Source organism: Callithrix jacchus, chromosome 19, assembly GCF_049354715.1.
Source record: "Callithrix jacchus isolate 240 chromosome 19, calJac240_pri, whole genome shotgun sequence".
Lineage (NCBI taxonomy): Eukaryota > Metazoa > Chordata > Mammalia > Primates > Cebidae > Callithrix > Callithrix jacchus.
Window position 1 is genome coordinate 30,762,557 of NC_133520.1, and position 12,232 is coordinate 30,774,788.

The 12,232-nt window shown below is 46.8% G+C and overlaps 1 protein-coding gene across 15 annotated transcripts in view; it reads left to right on the plus strand.

Annotated features, from left to right (window-relative positions):
- The window catches only part of ATP2B4 (ATPase plasma membrane Ca2+ transporting 4), a 120,679-nt gene that overhangs the window by 69,696 nt on the left and 38,751 nt on the right, over window positions 1-12,232 (plus strand). For 9 of the 15 annotated variants that reach the window (XM_002760669.6, XM_002760667.5, XM_008985450.4 and 6 more), the window contains 6 exons: window positions 5,469-5,666; window positions 6,956-7,213; window positions 7,715-7,840; window positions 8,295-8,420; window positions 9,540-9,575; window positions 11,125-11,286. In XM_002760669.6, the coding sequence (XP_002760715.1) occupies window positions 5,469-5,666; window positions 6,956-7,213; window positions 7,715-7,840; window positions 8,295-8,420; window positions 9,540-9,575; window positions 11,125-11,286 (906 nt within the window). The remainder of the gene's footprint in view (window positions 1-5,468; window positions 5,667-6,955; window positions 7,214-7,714; window positions 7,841-8,294; window positions 8,421-9,539; window positions 9,576-11,124; window positions 11,287-12,232) is intronic. The other 6 variants (XM_035281133.3, XM_008985449.4, XM_078356870.1 and 3 more) reach the window with 1 other exon arrangement.

Below are 12,232 nucleotides of genomic sequence, written 5' to 3' on the forward strand. Positions count from 1 at the left end.
CAGTCCCACATGGCTTTCCCATGCCTCACCACATGTCAGAGAGGATTCCCAAGGCTACTACAGCTAAGAGCCTTAACCTGCCCCTCCCTGCTGCAGGGCATGCTGGGAACTGAGACAGCCACTTGACTTATTAAGGTTGCTATTGTACCAGCTCAGGGTGACTTAAGGTGGAACACATAGATGGATAGAAAATGGCAAAAAAGAAACAGATAAGTGACTTTGAGGGTGTTGAGGCAAGAGCAAGGCCTGATCTTTTATGTTTTCCATAGTGTGTCTCACTTCATATGCTTGGGTCCAAAAAGGGCCATAAGGAATGTTTTATGGAGTATAAAATGTATAGGTTTGGACTCTGATGAACCTGATGGCAATGTCACCATCCCTGAGGCCAGGAAAGAAAGACAGGACTAATTCGCCCCAGTTGTAGACAATGGCAACAGCGCTGGCTTGCTTAGAGGTGCAGAGGAAAGCAGCATGTGACCCTATCCTGGTGAAGGAGGTAGGGCGGCCAACCATCCCTGCTTGTCAGGGACTGAGGGGGGCTCCTAGGGGGAAACTTCAGTACTAAAAACTGGCAAGTCCTGGGCAAACTGAGACAAGGTGGCTACACTAGACTGAAGCTTCAGCTGAGTGCAGCTGCCTCCATGCCCCAGTGTCCTCGGTATCTAGATTGGCATCCAGCAGTCCCCCGCAGGGTGGCATAGACACTGCCACTTACTAAGCTCAAGTAGTCATACTCTTGCCAGACCTTCATTTGCTTCTATGTCAAATCAGGTTAATAGTAGCTACCATGTAGGGGTTGTGGTGCTTGAATGAAAAGGCATGAATCTGCCTGGTGAAGCATCTGGCACATAGTAATCACTTAAATGTTAGCAGTCTTAGTTCTCACTCATTCATTCAATTCATTCAACAAATCTGCATGTGTACAATGTGCCGGGCAGTGCTGTAGCCCAAGGAACAAAGACAAAAGTCCTGCCCTTGTGGAGGAGCTGGATAAACAGTAAGTGAATGCATCCTATTATGTGCTAGGTGAGAAGACCTGTGGAGGGAAATGATTGAGCAGGATGAGCGGGATCAAGAGTGCCAGGTAAATACGGTGGTCAGGGTAGACCTCACTAAAAAAAAGACATTTGTACAAAGACCTGAAGGAGGTAAGGAAACAAGCCCTCCCCAGCGAGAAGGAATCTGGGCAGAGGGAACAGCTTGTGCAGAGGCCCTGAAGTGACGCATGTCTAGTGTGTTCAGGGAACAGCAAGCAGGCTGGCGGGGCCGGATCACAGTGAACAGGGGAAACTAGTAGGAGATAAGGACTGGGGGGCTGGGGGAATCATAAGGGGCCTGGAAGCCCATTATTAAGTCCTTGGCACCTAGTTTGACTCTAAGTAAAAGCCAGAAGGTTTTGAGCAGATGAATCACATATACTGCGTTGTATCTTGAAAAAGATAATTCTGGCTAATACATTGAGAAGAGACTGAAAACAGCAGAGTGAGGATGAAGGCAAGGGGACCAGTTAGAAGACGATTGCTATAATCCAGATGAGAGATGATGGTTTAAACCAGGATGATAACAGTGAAAATGGAAAGCGATTGGACTTTAGATATATTTTGAAGGTACAGCTGATAGGATTTCTTGACTACATGATATAGGAGATGTGGGGCTAGACATCAAAGATGATGATGGGGTATTAGCATGAGAGCACAGAGGGACAGGTAGCCCTGCTCTCTGCCCCTCATATGTCCCTCTTTTTGGGAGGGAGGGTTTCATTAGGCTATTGGGGTACACCTTATGATCTTTAATATCTGATGCCCTGGTTTGCCCTCATAATCATCTACTAAACTTTGAAAATGAGGAAAGGGCATTTCCTCCCTTTATATTGTTAATCCTGCTTCTTCGAGAAGCATCCCAGGTAGATTAACAAATAACCAGCACTCCTGCTTCCCTTCAGCAATCCTGGCTCTTCAGCACAGCAGTCCCAACTTGGCACAGCCTTGCCATCTCTGTTCCCTGGGAGAAAGGACCAGCAAGTCCCTTCCCCCCTGGCAAGTCTGCCTCTGCCTGTCTGGGACTAAAGATGCCCTGCCCAGAACACTCCTTTCCCAGGCCCTGGGTTTCCCTCCTACTGGGAACCTGACTTCTCAGGCTGGTGGAGGCCGGGAGCCTCTGGGGAACAGCCCAACTTGCTTCTAGAGATTTGGCCAAATCTCACAGCTCTGTGGGGCTCAGCTGAAAGCCAGGGTAATGTACTTGGGCACTGGGAGTCAGGAGACCCTGGATAAGACATCAGGCACTGCTTCCCTAATCAGCTCCTGTGTCTCTCTCATAAGCACTAGCAAGTGAACGTGGTCTCAAAAGAGGGCCCTCAGCCAGACACAGTGGCTTACACCTGCGATCCCAGCACTTTGGGAGGCTGAGTTGAGTGGATCACTTGAGGTCAGGAGTTCAAGACCAGCCTGACCAACATGGAGGCTGAGGCAGGAGAATGGTTTGAACCCAAGAGGCAGAGGTTGCAGTGAGCCGAGATGGTGCCATTGCACTCCAGCCCGGACGACAAGAGCAAAACTCCATCTCGAAAAAAGAAAAGAGGTCCCTCACACCCCTAACTCACAGGTGTGAACGCCAGCTCATTCCCCCGACTTTCATCTCCTGCTCCCCACATCTGCCTTTCCAGGCAGATGAGTATCTTGAGTATGTCTCCTGATGCTCTTTGTTGTATAGGATAGGGAAATGGAGATCATCTCAAACTCTGCAAATAATACTCCCTTGGGTACCTATTTTCCCATTTTCAAAATCTTTATCTGTCCAGATGTCCTTCTCAGGTCCTAACCCAAATCTCTCTCCTCTGACACTTAAGGTAACACTCCTGGGTTTTTTGTTTTGTTTTGTTTTGTTTGAGACAGAGTCTCTCTGTGTCACCCAGGCTGGAGTGTAGTGGCGCCATCTCAGCTCACTGCAACCTCTGCCTTCCAGATTCAGACGATTCTCCTGCCTCTGCCTCCCGAGTAGCTGGGATTACAGGCACGCACCACCACACCTGGCTAATTTTTGTATTTTTAACAGAGACAGGGTTTCCCATGTTGGCCAGGCTGGTCTCAAACTCCTGACCTCAGGTGACCTGCCTACCTCAGCCTCCCACAGTATTGGGATTGCAGGCATGAGCCACCACACCCGGCCCACTCCTGGGTTCCATTCAGTGAAGATGGAGAATAGACATTTGCCTTCATACTATGTCTGCATTCCTTCCTCAGCAGCAGAATAGCCTTCACATTGACTGAAGTGTAAAGAAGGCCTCTGGCATCCAAGTCCTTTGCCTCCATTTTGTCCCTGCAGCCCCGTCATCCACTTCTCCTTATTCTCTCTGTGGAGCTTGGTTGAATTTCCCTTTCTCTGATTCTGACCCTCCTCAGTTGCTAACCTTATTCCAAGACAAAAGTCGCCCCACCCTGCCTGTGGGAAACCCTTCAAACAGCCGCCAACAACTTCCAGTGCCAAAACCAGGACTAATATGCTTCAGCGTGTGAACAGCTTGGTGAATACCAACTCATTAATCACCACAGTAGGATTTCCCCTCTTCCCTTAAAGAGTAGCCCCCTGGGCACCCGTGAAAGGACCCAAATATAAGGAAAGCACTGAGCATAATTCTGCCTACCTCTTGGCCCTCTGGGAGAGTGCCTAGAGAGTATGTGTGTGTATATGTTTGTTGTCTGTGTTATGTGTGGTATGTATGTGGCATGTGGTCTGTGTGTGTGTGTATGTGTCATGTATCTGTGTGGTATGTATTGTGTATGTGGTTTGTGTTTGGTGTGTTTGTGTCTGTATATTGTGTATGTGGTGTGTGGCCATTCTCCTACCTCATCCTCCCAAGTGTGTGGTGTGTATGTGTCTGTGTGGATGTGGTGTGTGTGGTACGAGGTATATGTACACACTTATGTAAGGTATGTAAGCATACATATGTTGGTGGGAGGATGCTGGTAACCAAGTACTGTGTAGTGTCTGAAAACTTTGTGGCCTCACCTTTCTTATTCTCTCTCTCTTTGTTTATTTTTTTTGAGATGAAGTCTTGCACTGTTGCCCAGGCTGGAAAGCAGTGACACAACCTCGGCTCACTGCAACCTCCGCCTCCCGGGTTCAAGCCATTCTCCTGCCTCAGCCTCCCAAGTAGCTGGGATTACAAGCATCCACCACCACACCCAGCTATGTTTTTTGTATTTTTAATAGAGATGGGTTTTCACTATGTTGGCCAGGCTGGTCTCAAACTCCTGACCTCGTGAACCACCCATCTCAGCCTTCCAAAGTATTGGGATTACAGGCGTGAGCCACCATGCCAGCCTTCTCATTCTCTGTATATTCAACCTGGGTAGTAATACTTCTCTTAGTAGTTACTTAGTCCTTAATAGAATGGTAGTACCTTTCAGTGGTATGTGTCTGTGCCTCTGTGTATGTTTGTGTACATGCACATGCACATACGCACACAGGTGTGTACATGTGTGTGATAGAAAGGGAGGGGCACATGTGCTTAAAGGGGATGCCCACAAGTTATAGTCTCAAAGACTGCTCTGATGCTCTCCTAAAGCTCCTGGATCTTGGAATCAGGACATGTGTGATGATGTGATGATGCTCTGTCTCCATCTTGCATGACCTTGAGCAAGGAGCTTGTTCTTCCTGGCCTTTGTGTGTGAGCCAATGGATGGCAGCTCACTCTGCATTTAAATCACCCTAGCATTTACCTGTTAATGTGACATAAAAGTTCTGTGTGAATCCCAAGAACCACTTTAATATTTACGTTCTCAGAGCTGGGGCCTGGAGCATACTCAATCAGTAGCAGATGAGATTTTATGTCTGGTTAAGAATTTATCCAGCTTATACTTGTTATTAAGATAAGTGAGTGGTCCCATGGCAGACCAGTTTCATTTTGCCCATTTTAGACTGAAAGTTCCACCTTCTCTGAGTCCTGGGCAGATTGGTTGTCTCTAACTGAATCTCATACTTGTGTGAATCACGAAGAAGGGGATCTTTTTTATCTATTTATTTATTAAATTATTTAATTTTTGAGATAAGGTCTCACTTTGCTGCTCAGGCTGGAACGCAGTGACATGATCACGGCTCGCTGCAGCCTCAATCTCCTGAGCTCAAAACAATCCTCCCACCTCAGCCCCCTGAGTAGCTGTGACTACAGGTATACCACACCATGCCTGGCTAATTTTTGTCTCTTCTGTGGAGACAAGGTTTCACCATGTTGCCCAGGCTGGTCTCAAACTCCTAAACTTAAGTGATCTACCCACCTTGGCCTCCCAAAGTGCTAGAATTACAGGTGTGAGTCACCATGCCTGGCCTTTTTATTTATTTTATTTATTTTTGAGACAGTGTCTCTGTTGCCCAGGCTAGAGTGTAATGGCTCATTGCCACTTCAAAACTGCCTTTTATCATTTTCCATTTTTTCTGCATGTATTCATCCACTCCTATCTCTTTTTCAGGTCTATCAGGGAACCCTGCAGATCTGGAGAAACGTAGGCAGGTGTTTGGACACAACGTGATCCCTCCCAAAAAGCCCAAGACCTTCTTAGAATTAGTGTGGGAAGCCCTTCAAGATGTCACACTCATCATCCTGGAGATTGCAGCCATCATCTCCCTGGTCCTGTCTTTTTATCGCCCAGCTGGCGAAGAAAATGAACGTGAGTGTCCTAAACAGCTCAGTGTGACTCTGATTCTGGGTTCTTTCCACCACCAGCAAAAAGCACTTAAAACAGGTTATGTGGCTGACAGGTTATAGCTTAAAACATTCCCCTATTATCCAGAGTGGCCTTTCCAAAGGAAACCAACCAGCAGCTACTAAGCTATTCTTCCAACTCATCCTTATTCCAAGGGTTCCTCCCCACCCCACCCCCCACCCACTTTCTCCCATTAAATCCTTTTTCAGAATGTCAGGAATCTTCTACCCTTTTAAGAAATTTTATTTATTTATTTATTTATTTATTTATTTATTTGTTCATTCATTAATTCATTATTTTTAAATGGATTCTTGTTCTGTCACCCAGGCTGAGCGCAGCAGCTTGATCTGGACTTACTGCAACCTCCTGAGTTCAAGCAATTTTCATGTCTCAGCCTCCTGAGTAGCTGTGATTACAGGTGCCATCACGTCTGGCTAATTTTTATATTTTTAGTAGAGACAGGGCCTCACCATGTTGGCCAGACTGGTGTCCTAACCTCAGGTGATCCACCTGCCTCGGCCTCCCAAAGTGCTGGAGTTACAGGTGTGAGCCACTTAATAATTTATTAATAATAAAATAATTTTATTATTATGTCCCCAAACCAGCCTATTTAATAATTTTTGTGACATAGAGACAAGATCTCACTATGTTGCCCCTGTTGGTCTCAAACTCCTGGGATCAAGCAATCTTTCCGCCTCAGCCTCCCAGAGTTCCGGGATTACAGGTGTGAGCCTGTAATCCTTTCCACCACCAAAAAGCACTTAGTATTGGTGACTGACAGGTTATAGCTTAAAACATTCCCCCTGTTATCCAGAGTGGGCTTTCCAAAGGAAACCAACTAGTAGCTACTCAGCTATTCTTCCAACCAGGAATTCTCTACCCTTAATCCAACCAACAAAACCCTGCATCTTAAAGTGCCCCCCCACCACCAATTGTCTGGCTTTTTGGGAAGTAGCAGTGAAAGCCTGACCATGTTGGGAATCATAAGTGTGACCTTACATGTGGCTTGCCTAAATTTGATAGTTTGTACTATTTAGTCACGTGCATTTTTGGATTAACGTGAGTAGTTACACTGGTGATAAGACAGTACTCAATCCTGCTATCCTCTGATATCCTCTTCTAGCCAACAGTTGTATTTGCTATTATTCTCTTTTTCTGACTTGCCATCTCGGGGGGATTGTGGAAGCACTACTCCTATTCCTCAATGTCAACAAAAGCCCTTCAGTGACTATTTCTCTCCCTTCCTGGGATAGTGTGTGGTCAAGCCGCAACTGCCCCAGAAGATGAAAACGAGGCACAAGCCGGCTGGATTGAGGGGGCAGCCATACTTTTCTCCGTGATCATCGTGGTGTTAGTGACTGCCTTTAATGATTGGAGCAAAGAGAAGCAATTCCGAGGGCTGCAGAACCGCATTGAACAGGAGCAAAAGTTCTCCATCATTCGAAATGGTCAACTCATCCAGCTTCCTGTGGCTGAGATTGTGGTGGGTGATATTGCCCAAGTCAAATACGGTGAGAGCTCTGTATTTCTTGTACTCACCCCTCGCCCCCCACCACCCCTATTTAAGGGGTAGATCCTTTGGCACGAGAGGGCTGGGAATTGCTGAAAACCTCAGAAGATAAGATCCCAAATTGTATTCACTTCTAAGTTAGAGTTTAAGGAGGTTGGGAGAAGGAATTTCGGAAAGGATTAGCTGAAACTCTCCCACAAGATTGTCAGGCTTGTACCCTGTGTGTCTTAAGGTTAAAGTGTATGATATTCAGGCCATGGAAAGGTGTTGGGGATGAATAATAGTTTGAATTTATAATGCCTGGAAAGCAGTCTTCTCCCAGGGTGAACAGAGCTGAAGTCTTATAAAGACCCTCCATGTACTCTCGGCCATTGCTCTCTAGGTAGGGCCCATGGGAGCAGCCCTGAGATGGGGTCGAAGGAGTTGGAGGTCCCTGTCCTCAGCCAGGTCCCTCTCCTCTTACTACCTCCTTCACTGTCCCCACGTCCTCTTTGTGCTCTAGGTGATCTGCTGCCTGCAGATGGGGTCTTGATCCAAGGGAATGATCTGAAGATTGACGAGAGCTCTCTGACAGGGGAATCCGACCATGTCAAGAAGTACCTGGAAAAAGACCCCATGTTGCTCTCAGGTATAGGCCCCAGCTACCCAAGTTCACATTTACCTCCCTGCAAACAGCCAGACCACAGGATCCAGACCCCGTCTCTCTTCTGGCTATGTCCCATTTCCTTCCCTGGGGTTTAGCTGGGGCAACAGCATTTTGGTGGATGAAATACAAGGATATCAGTCAGCCTAAATGAAGTTTTCCAGGAAACAAGTGTTATAAGGGCCTTGGAGGGGCTCTGCTCGTTGCAGGGGTGGGAGTGGGAGCGGGTGGGAGAGCCTACCTAAAGCAGTTAGATACGGTTTCCTCCTTACTCACAATTTGCCTGATCTGTTTTAAATGCGCCCAGCCCTTGACCTTTTCCTACTGTGCTAAGCACAGCATTATCCATGGGGTAAGGAGGATGATTTTTTTCTTCTTAGTCTGTGTTTCATACCAAATCATGTCTAGGTATTTAAAAACCCTCTCCTTTCCCATGTAGGCACCCATGTCATGGAAGGTTCTGGCAGGATGGTGGTGACTGCTGTGGGTATCAACTCTCAGACTGGAATCATCCTTACTCTCTTGGGGGTCAATGAGGATGACGAAGGGGAGAAGAAGAAGAAAGGTAAGGGGCATCTGGAATGAGATTCTTTTTCCTCTCATTCCTGCGGACAAACAAGGAAGCGAGGGAGCCGATCTGGATAGAAAGCCTAGTTGAAAGAGTCTGCCGCGATGAAGAACGCGGATATCCAGACTGCCTGCCGAGATAAAGATGTGAATCCTTGGCTCCAGGGAGCTCTGATGAAAACTAGATCTTGGCTCTAGGCTCCCAAGTCAGGCTGAATTTGAGCCTTGATTTTTGTGTCTAACTGTAGCTTGTAAAAGGATGAGTTATAAAGCTACGTGAAATGAACTGGCTAGGTGCTGTAGCCCAGATGCCTTCCGTGTACCCCTCTTCCTTCCCCAACTTTCTTCCTCAAAGTTGGGGGGTGAAATGAACCATTGAGGCTAAGAGAAAACTGGCCAGAAGAATAAAATAGATTTCTGTGAAACTGTGGGCTCTCAGTGGAAGACAGACACAGCTAGAAAAGTCAGGAACAGTTAGCTCGGGCTTTGCCACTCAGTTGTTCCTGAAGGAAAGAATAACAGAGGCAGAAAGAGGAAAAGATACTAAAACCAAGTCTACACATTTCCCTAACCATTCCTTCTTCCCTTAGGGGAGAAAAGGTTGCTACCACTTGGCTGGAGGGTCATCTTGAGCTGTTTAGTGGAGGGCAGTTTATGAAAAGGAAACAAAACACATTCTTTCAGGAACTAAGCAATTCATTTCTGCAGCTACCTGCAGATGAATCAGGAGGAAGCTTGCCTGGTGCTGTTGAAGTAACACGGAGACACATTTCAGAGTCTTTGCCGTCAGGAAGAAACAGTTCAAACCTCTCACTTCCTAATCCCCACCCCATTTTCCCAAGCAATGTGACTCAGGCCAGGAGCAAGAGAAAGCAGCTCAGGTGTGAGTATGCACTCACCTACATGAGCGTTTTGGTGGATATCACGAGGATTCATGAGAGCCTCTAGCAAGAATGAATGAAAGCAGAGATGTGAGCTTCCTTTACATTTATGTCCCTTCCCTGCAACCCAACACCTTTGCTGTCGCCCTTCTGGGCTCTGAGCAGGACCAACAAATTAGATCTCTTAATAGTCACTTTGGGTTTCGACCCCACTTTTTTCTTTCTTGTTCAAACAGGTAAAAAACAAGGAGTCCCTGAAAATCGCAACAAAGGTAACCTCTCCAACCACTCATTTATCATCTCTACCTGCCCATGCTCAAACCAGACCTTTCCAGGCCATCTGCCTTCTCCCTTTTCCTCTCCATAAATCTGTTATCTGCTGCTCAGATACCTCACCCTGAGGAAGGTGCAGAGATTTTTTTGGGGTGGTCTCAAGGTCCTGATCCCAATCTAAGATGAGACAACAGCACCCTCTGCTGTTGGCTCACAGAACCTCATGTCACGGTTTCTCTTGGGGAATGCGTAGGATTAATTTGCTCTTCAGAGGGAGCTGAGCTCTGCTTCATTGGCCTCAGCCTGATTTAAACACTAACAGTCATCAGTTTCTGGGTTGGAAGACTTCAGGGTCCTCATAGTGGAGGGAGGTAGGGTGGGCAGTCCCTGCACCCTCCTCTTGCTAGCTTCCTCATCGGTGTCCTCTTCTGGTCTGGATTCCTTCTCCACCAGTCTTCTCAGAGGTGCTTGGAGAGAGCCCTTACTCTGTACCTCTCTCCCCACCTCCTTCTCTGTTCTTGCCATAGTCTGTTTTCTTCCTCCTGATCTGATGTGTGTTTCTCTTTTGGTGGCTGTGTTCACATCCCATCTCCGTCTTCTCGTTTGTGAGTCTGACAGCAGGGACTACTCAGGAAGGGCATCCTACACAAGGGGCTGAGCCCTACAGGGGTGAAAGTGGAGTGGTGCTGGGAGCCAGCAAGAACTGCTCTCTTGAGATGCTGCTAGAGATTTGTTTTTACTTCGTCACCCACATCATAGCAGTCTTTAGAAATCAAGTCGTTACATCGGAAAACCAGGGTTAAACAGAAATAATTCTGTAATTTTAGGTCTTTAACTCTTCTTTTAAAAGCACAATGGATTTATATGTGTCTCTTTCCCTGCTTTCTCTTATTCCAGGAGGTCCCTCACACCAGCTTCTTCCCTCTCCCCAAAGACTTAACCCCAGGTCCCACCCTGTATCTCTCTACCTTTGTCAGGCAGGAAAGAAAGGGAATTTCCTTTTCCTATCCTTCAACTGCTAGAAGGAGCTGGAAAATACTTTGGGTCTGGGGGTATGTGTTTCTTCCCTGACAGTCAAGAGAGAGAGAAAGAGAGATAAAGCATTTAACAGAGCAATCTTGTGCTCTAGAAACATCTACCAACCCTCTCCTTCAGCCCCTTTCTGCAGTAAAGATTCACTATTTTAAGCACTGAGTTCCAGGAAGGATGGTTGTTACAATGGTGCTTAGTGACATGATTAATCCCCTTGCAGGAATAAACCTGGCTTGGGGCTCCGAGGTAGTGCCAGGAAGCTGCCACTGAAGAAGAAATCCATACACTAAAAGCACCCCTGTTTCATCTAAAGTCATTAGAATATTATTCCAAAGGCCCTAATAGAGCATCGAAGGCAAGTTCCATGTCTAGCATGAGTTAGGAGTGGTCAGAACTGATGGCAGAGTCCAAGGTATATTCTGGAAAGGAGACAGGAGGGTTTTTTGTTTCCAACTGCCTGCCGCTCAGTGCTACCATCTTTCCTGCTCACCCGTCCTATTTGTGTATATACTCTAGCAAAGACCCAGGACGGAGTGGCCCTGGAAATCCAGCCACTCAACAGCCAGGAGGGAACCGACAATGAGGAAAAGGAAAAGAAGGCAGTCAAAGTACCGAAAAAGGAGAAGTCAGTGCTCCAGGGCAAGCTGACTCGCCTGGCTGTTCAGATTGGGAAAGCAGGTGAGTAGGGGTGAGTAGGGTAGAGCCTCCTTATGGTTTATCAATGCTATCCTAGATCCTCATCACTGTTATCCCCTTCTTTCTGCACCAACCAAGACTGACAGAAAGAAGCTAAATCTTTAGGATGGCCACTGTTTGGTTGCTCCCTAGGCTTTTTCAGAGAGAAGTGTTTTCTTGTGTGTAAGGGTTAACGGTCCTGAGATCTCTTCATCCAAATGAATGAGAAGGAAAGAGCATTTATTACAGCAGGGGAGATTTACATTAGCAAGAAGGAACACTTCAATAACTGCTTACCTGACTCGTGTTTTGGGTTGTAAATTCCTTAAAGATAGAGAAGGCTGCAGCTTGCTAGAGGCAATTTCCTGACATAGTACTTGGATCTGGTCAAGCATGGAGCAATAAATACCGAATAAGGACTGGAGGAAGAAGGACGGCTGTGGTTAGAGAGGCTCTTTCCAGAGGAGAGGTCACTAAATGCACTCTGCGTATGAAGAAGTGGCTTCTCCATCACTGGCCTCTACATTTTCTTCTCTCACCACCTTCTTTCAATGGAGAGGGAGAATGGGGAGTGGGGAGAAGAAATAGAAAGAAGATTGCTACTTCAGTGGACATATCCCTCAAGGAATAGTCTTTTTTTTTTTTTTTTTTTGAGGTGCAGTCTTCCTCTATTGCCCAGGCTGGAGTGCAGTGACGCCATCTCAGCTCACTGCAGCATCCACCTCCTGGTTCAAGCGATTCTCCTGCCTCAGCCATCCAAGTATAGGGGAGTACAGATAGACACCACAACGCCCATCTAATTTTTTATTTTTAGTAGAGATGGGGTTTTGCCATGTTGGCCAGGCTTGTCTTGAACTCCTGGCCTCAAGTGATCTGCCCACCTCAACCTCACAAAGTGCTAGGATTATAGGCATGAGCCACCGTGCCTGGCCAAAGAATAGTCTTTTAC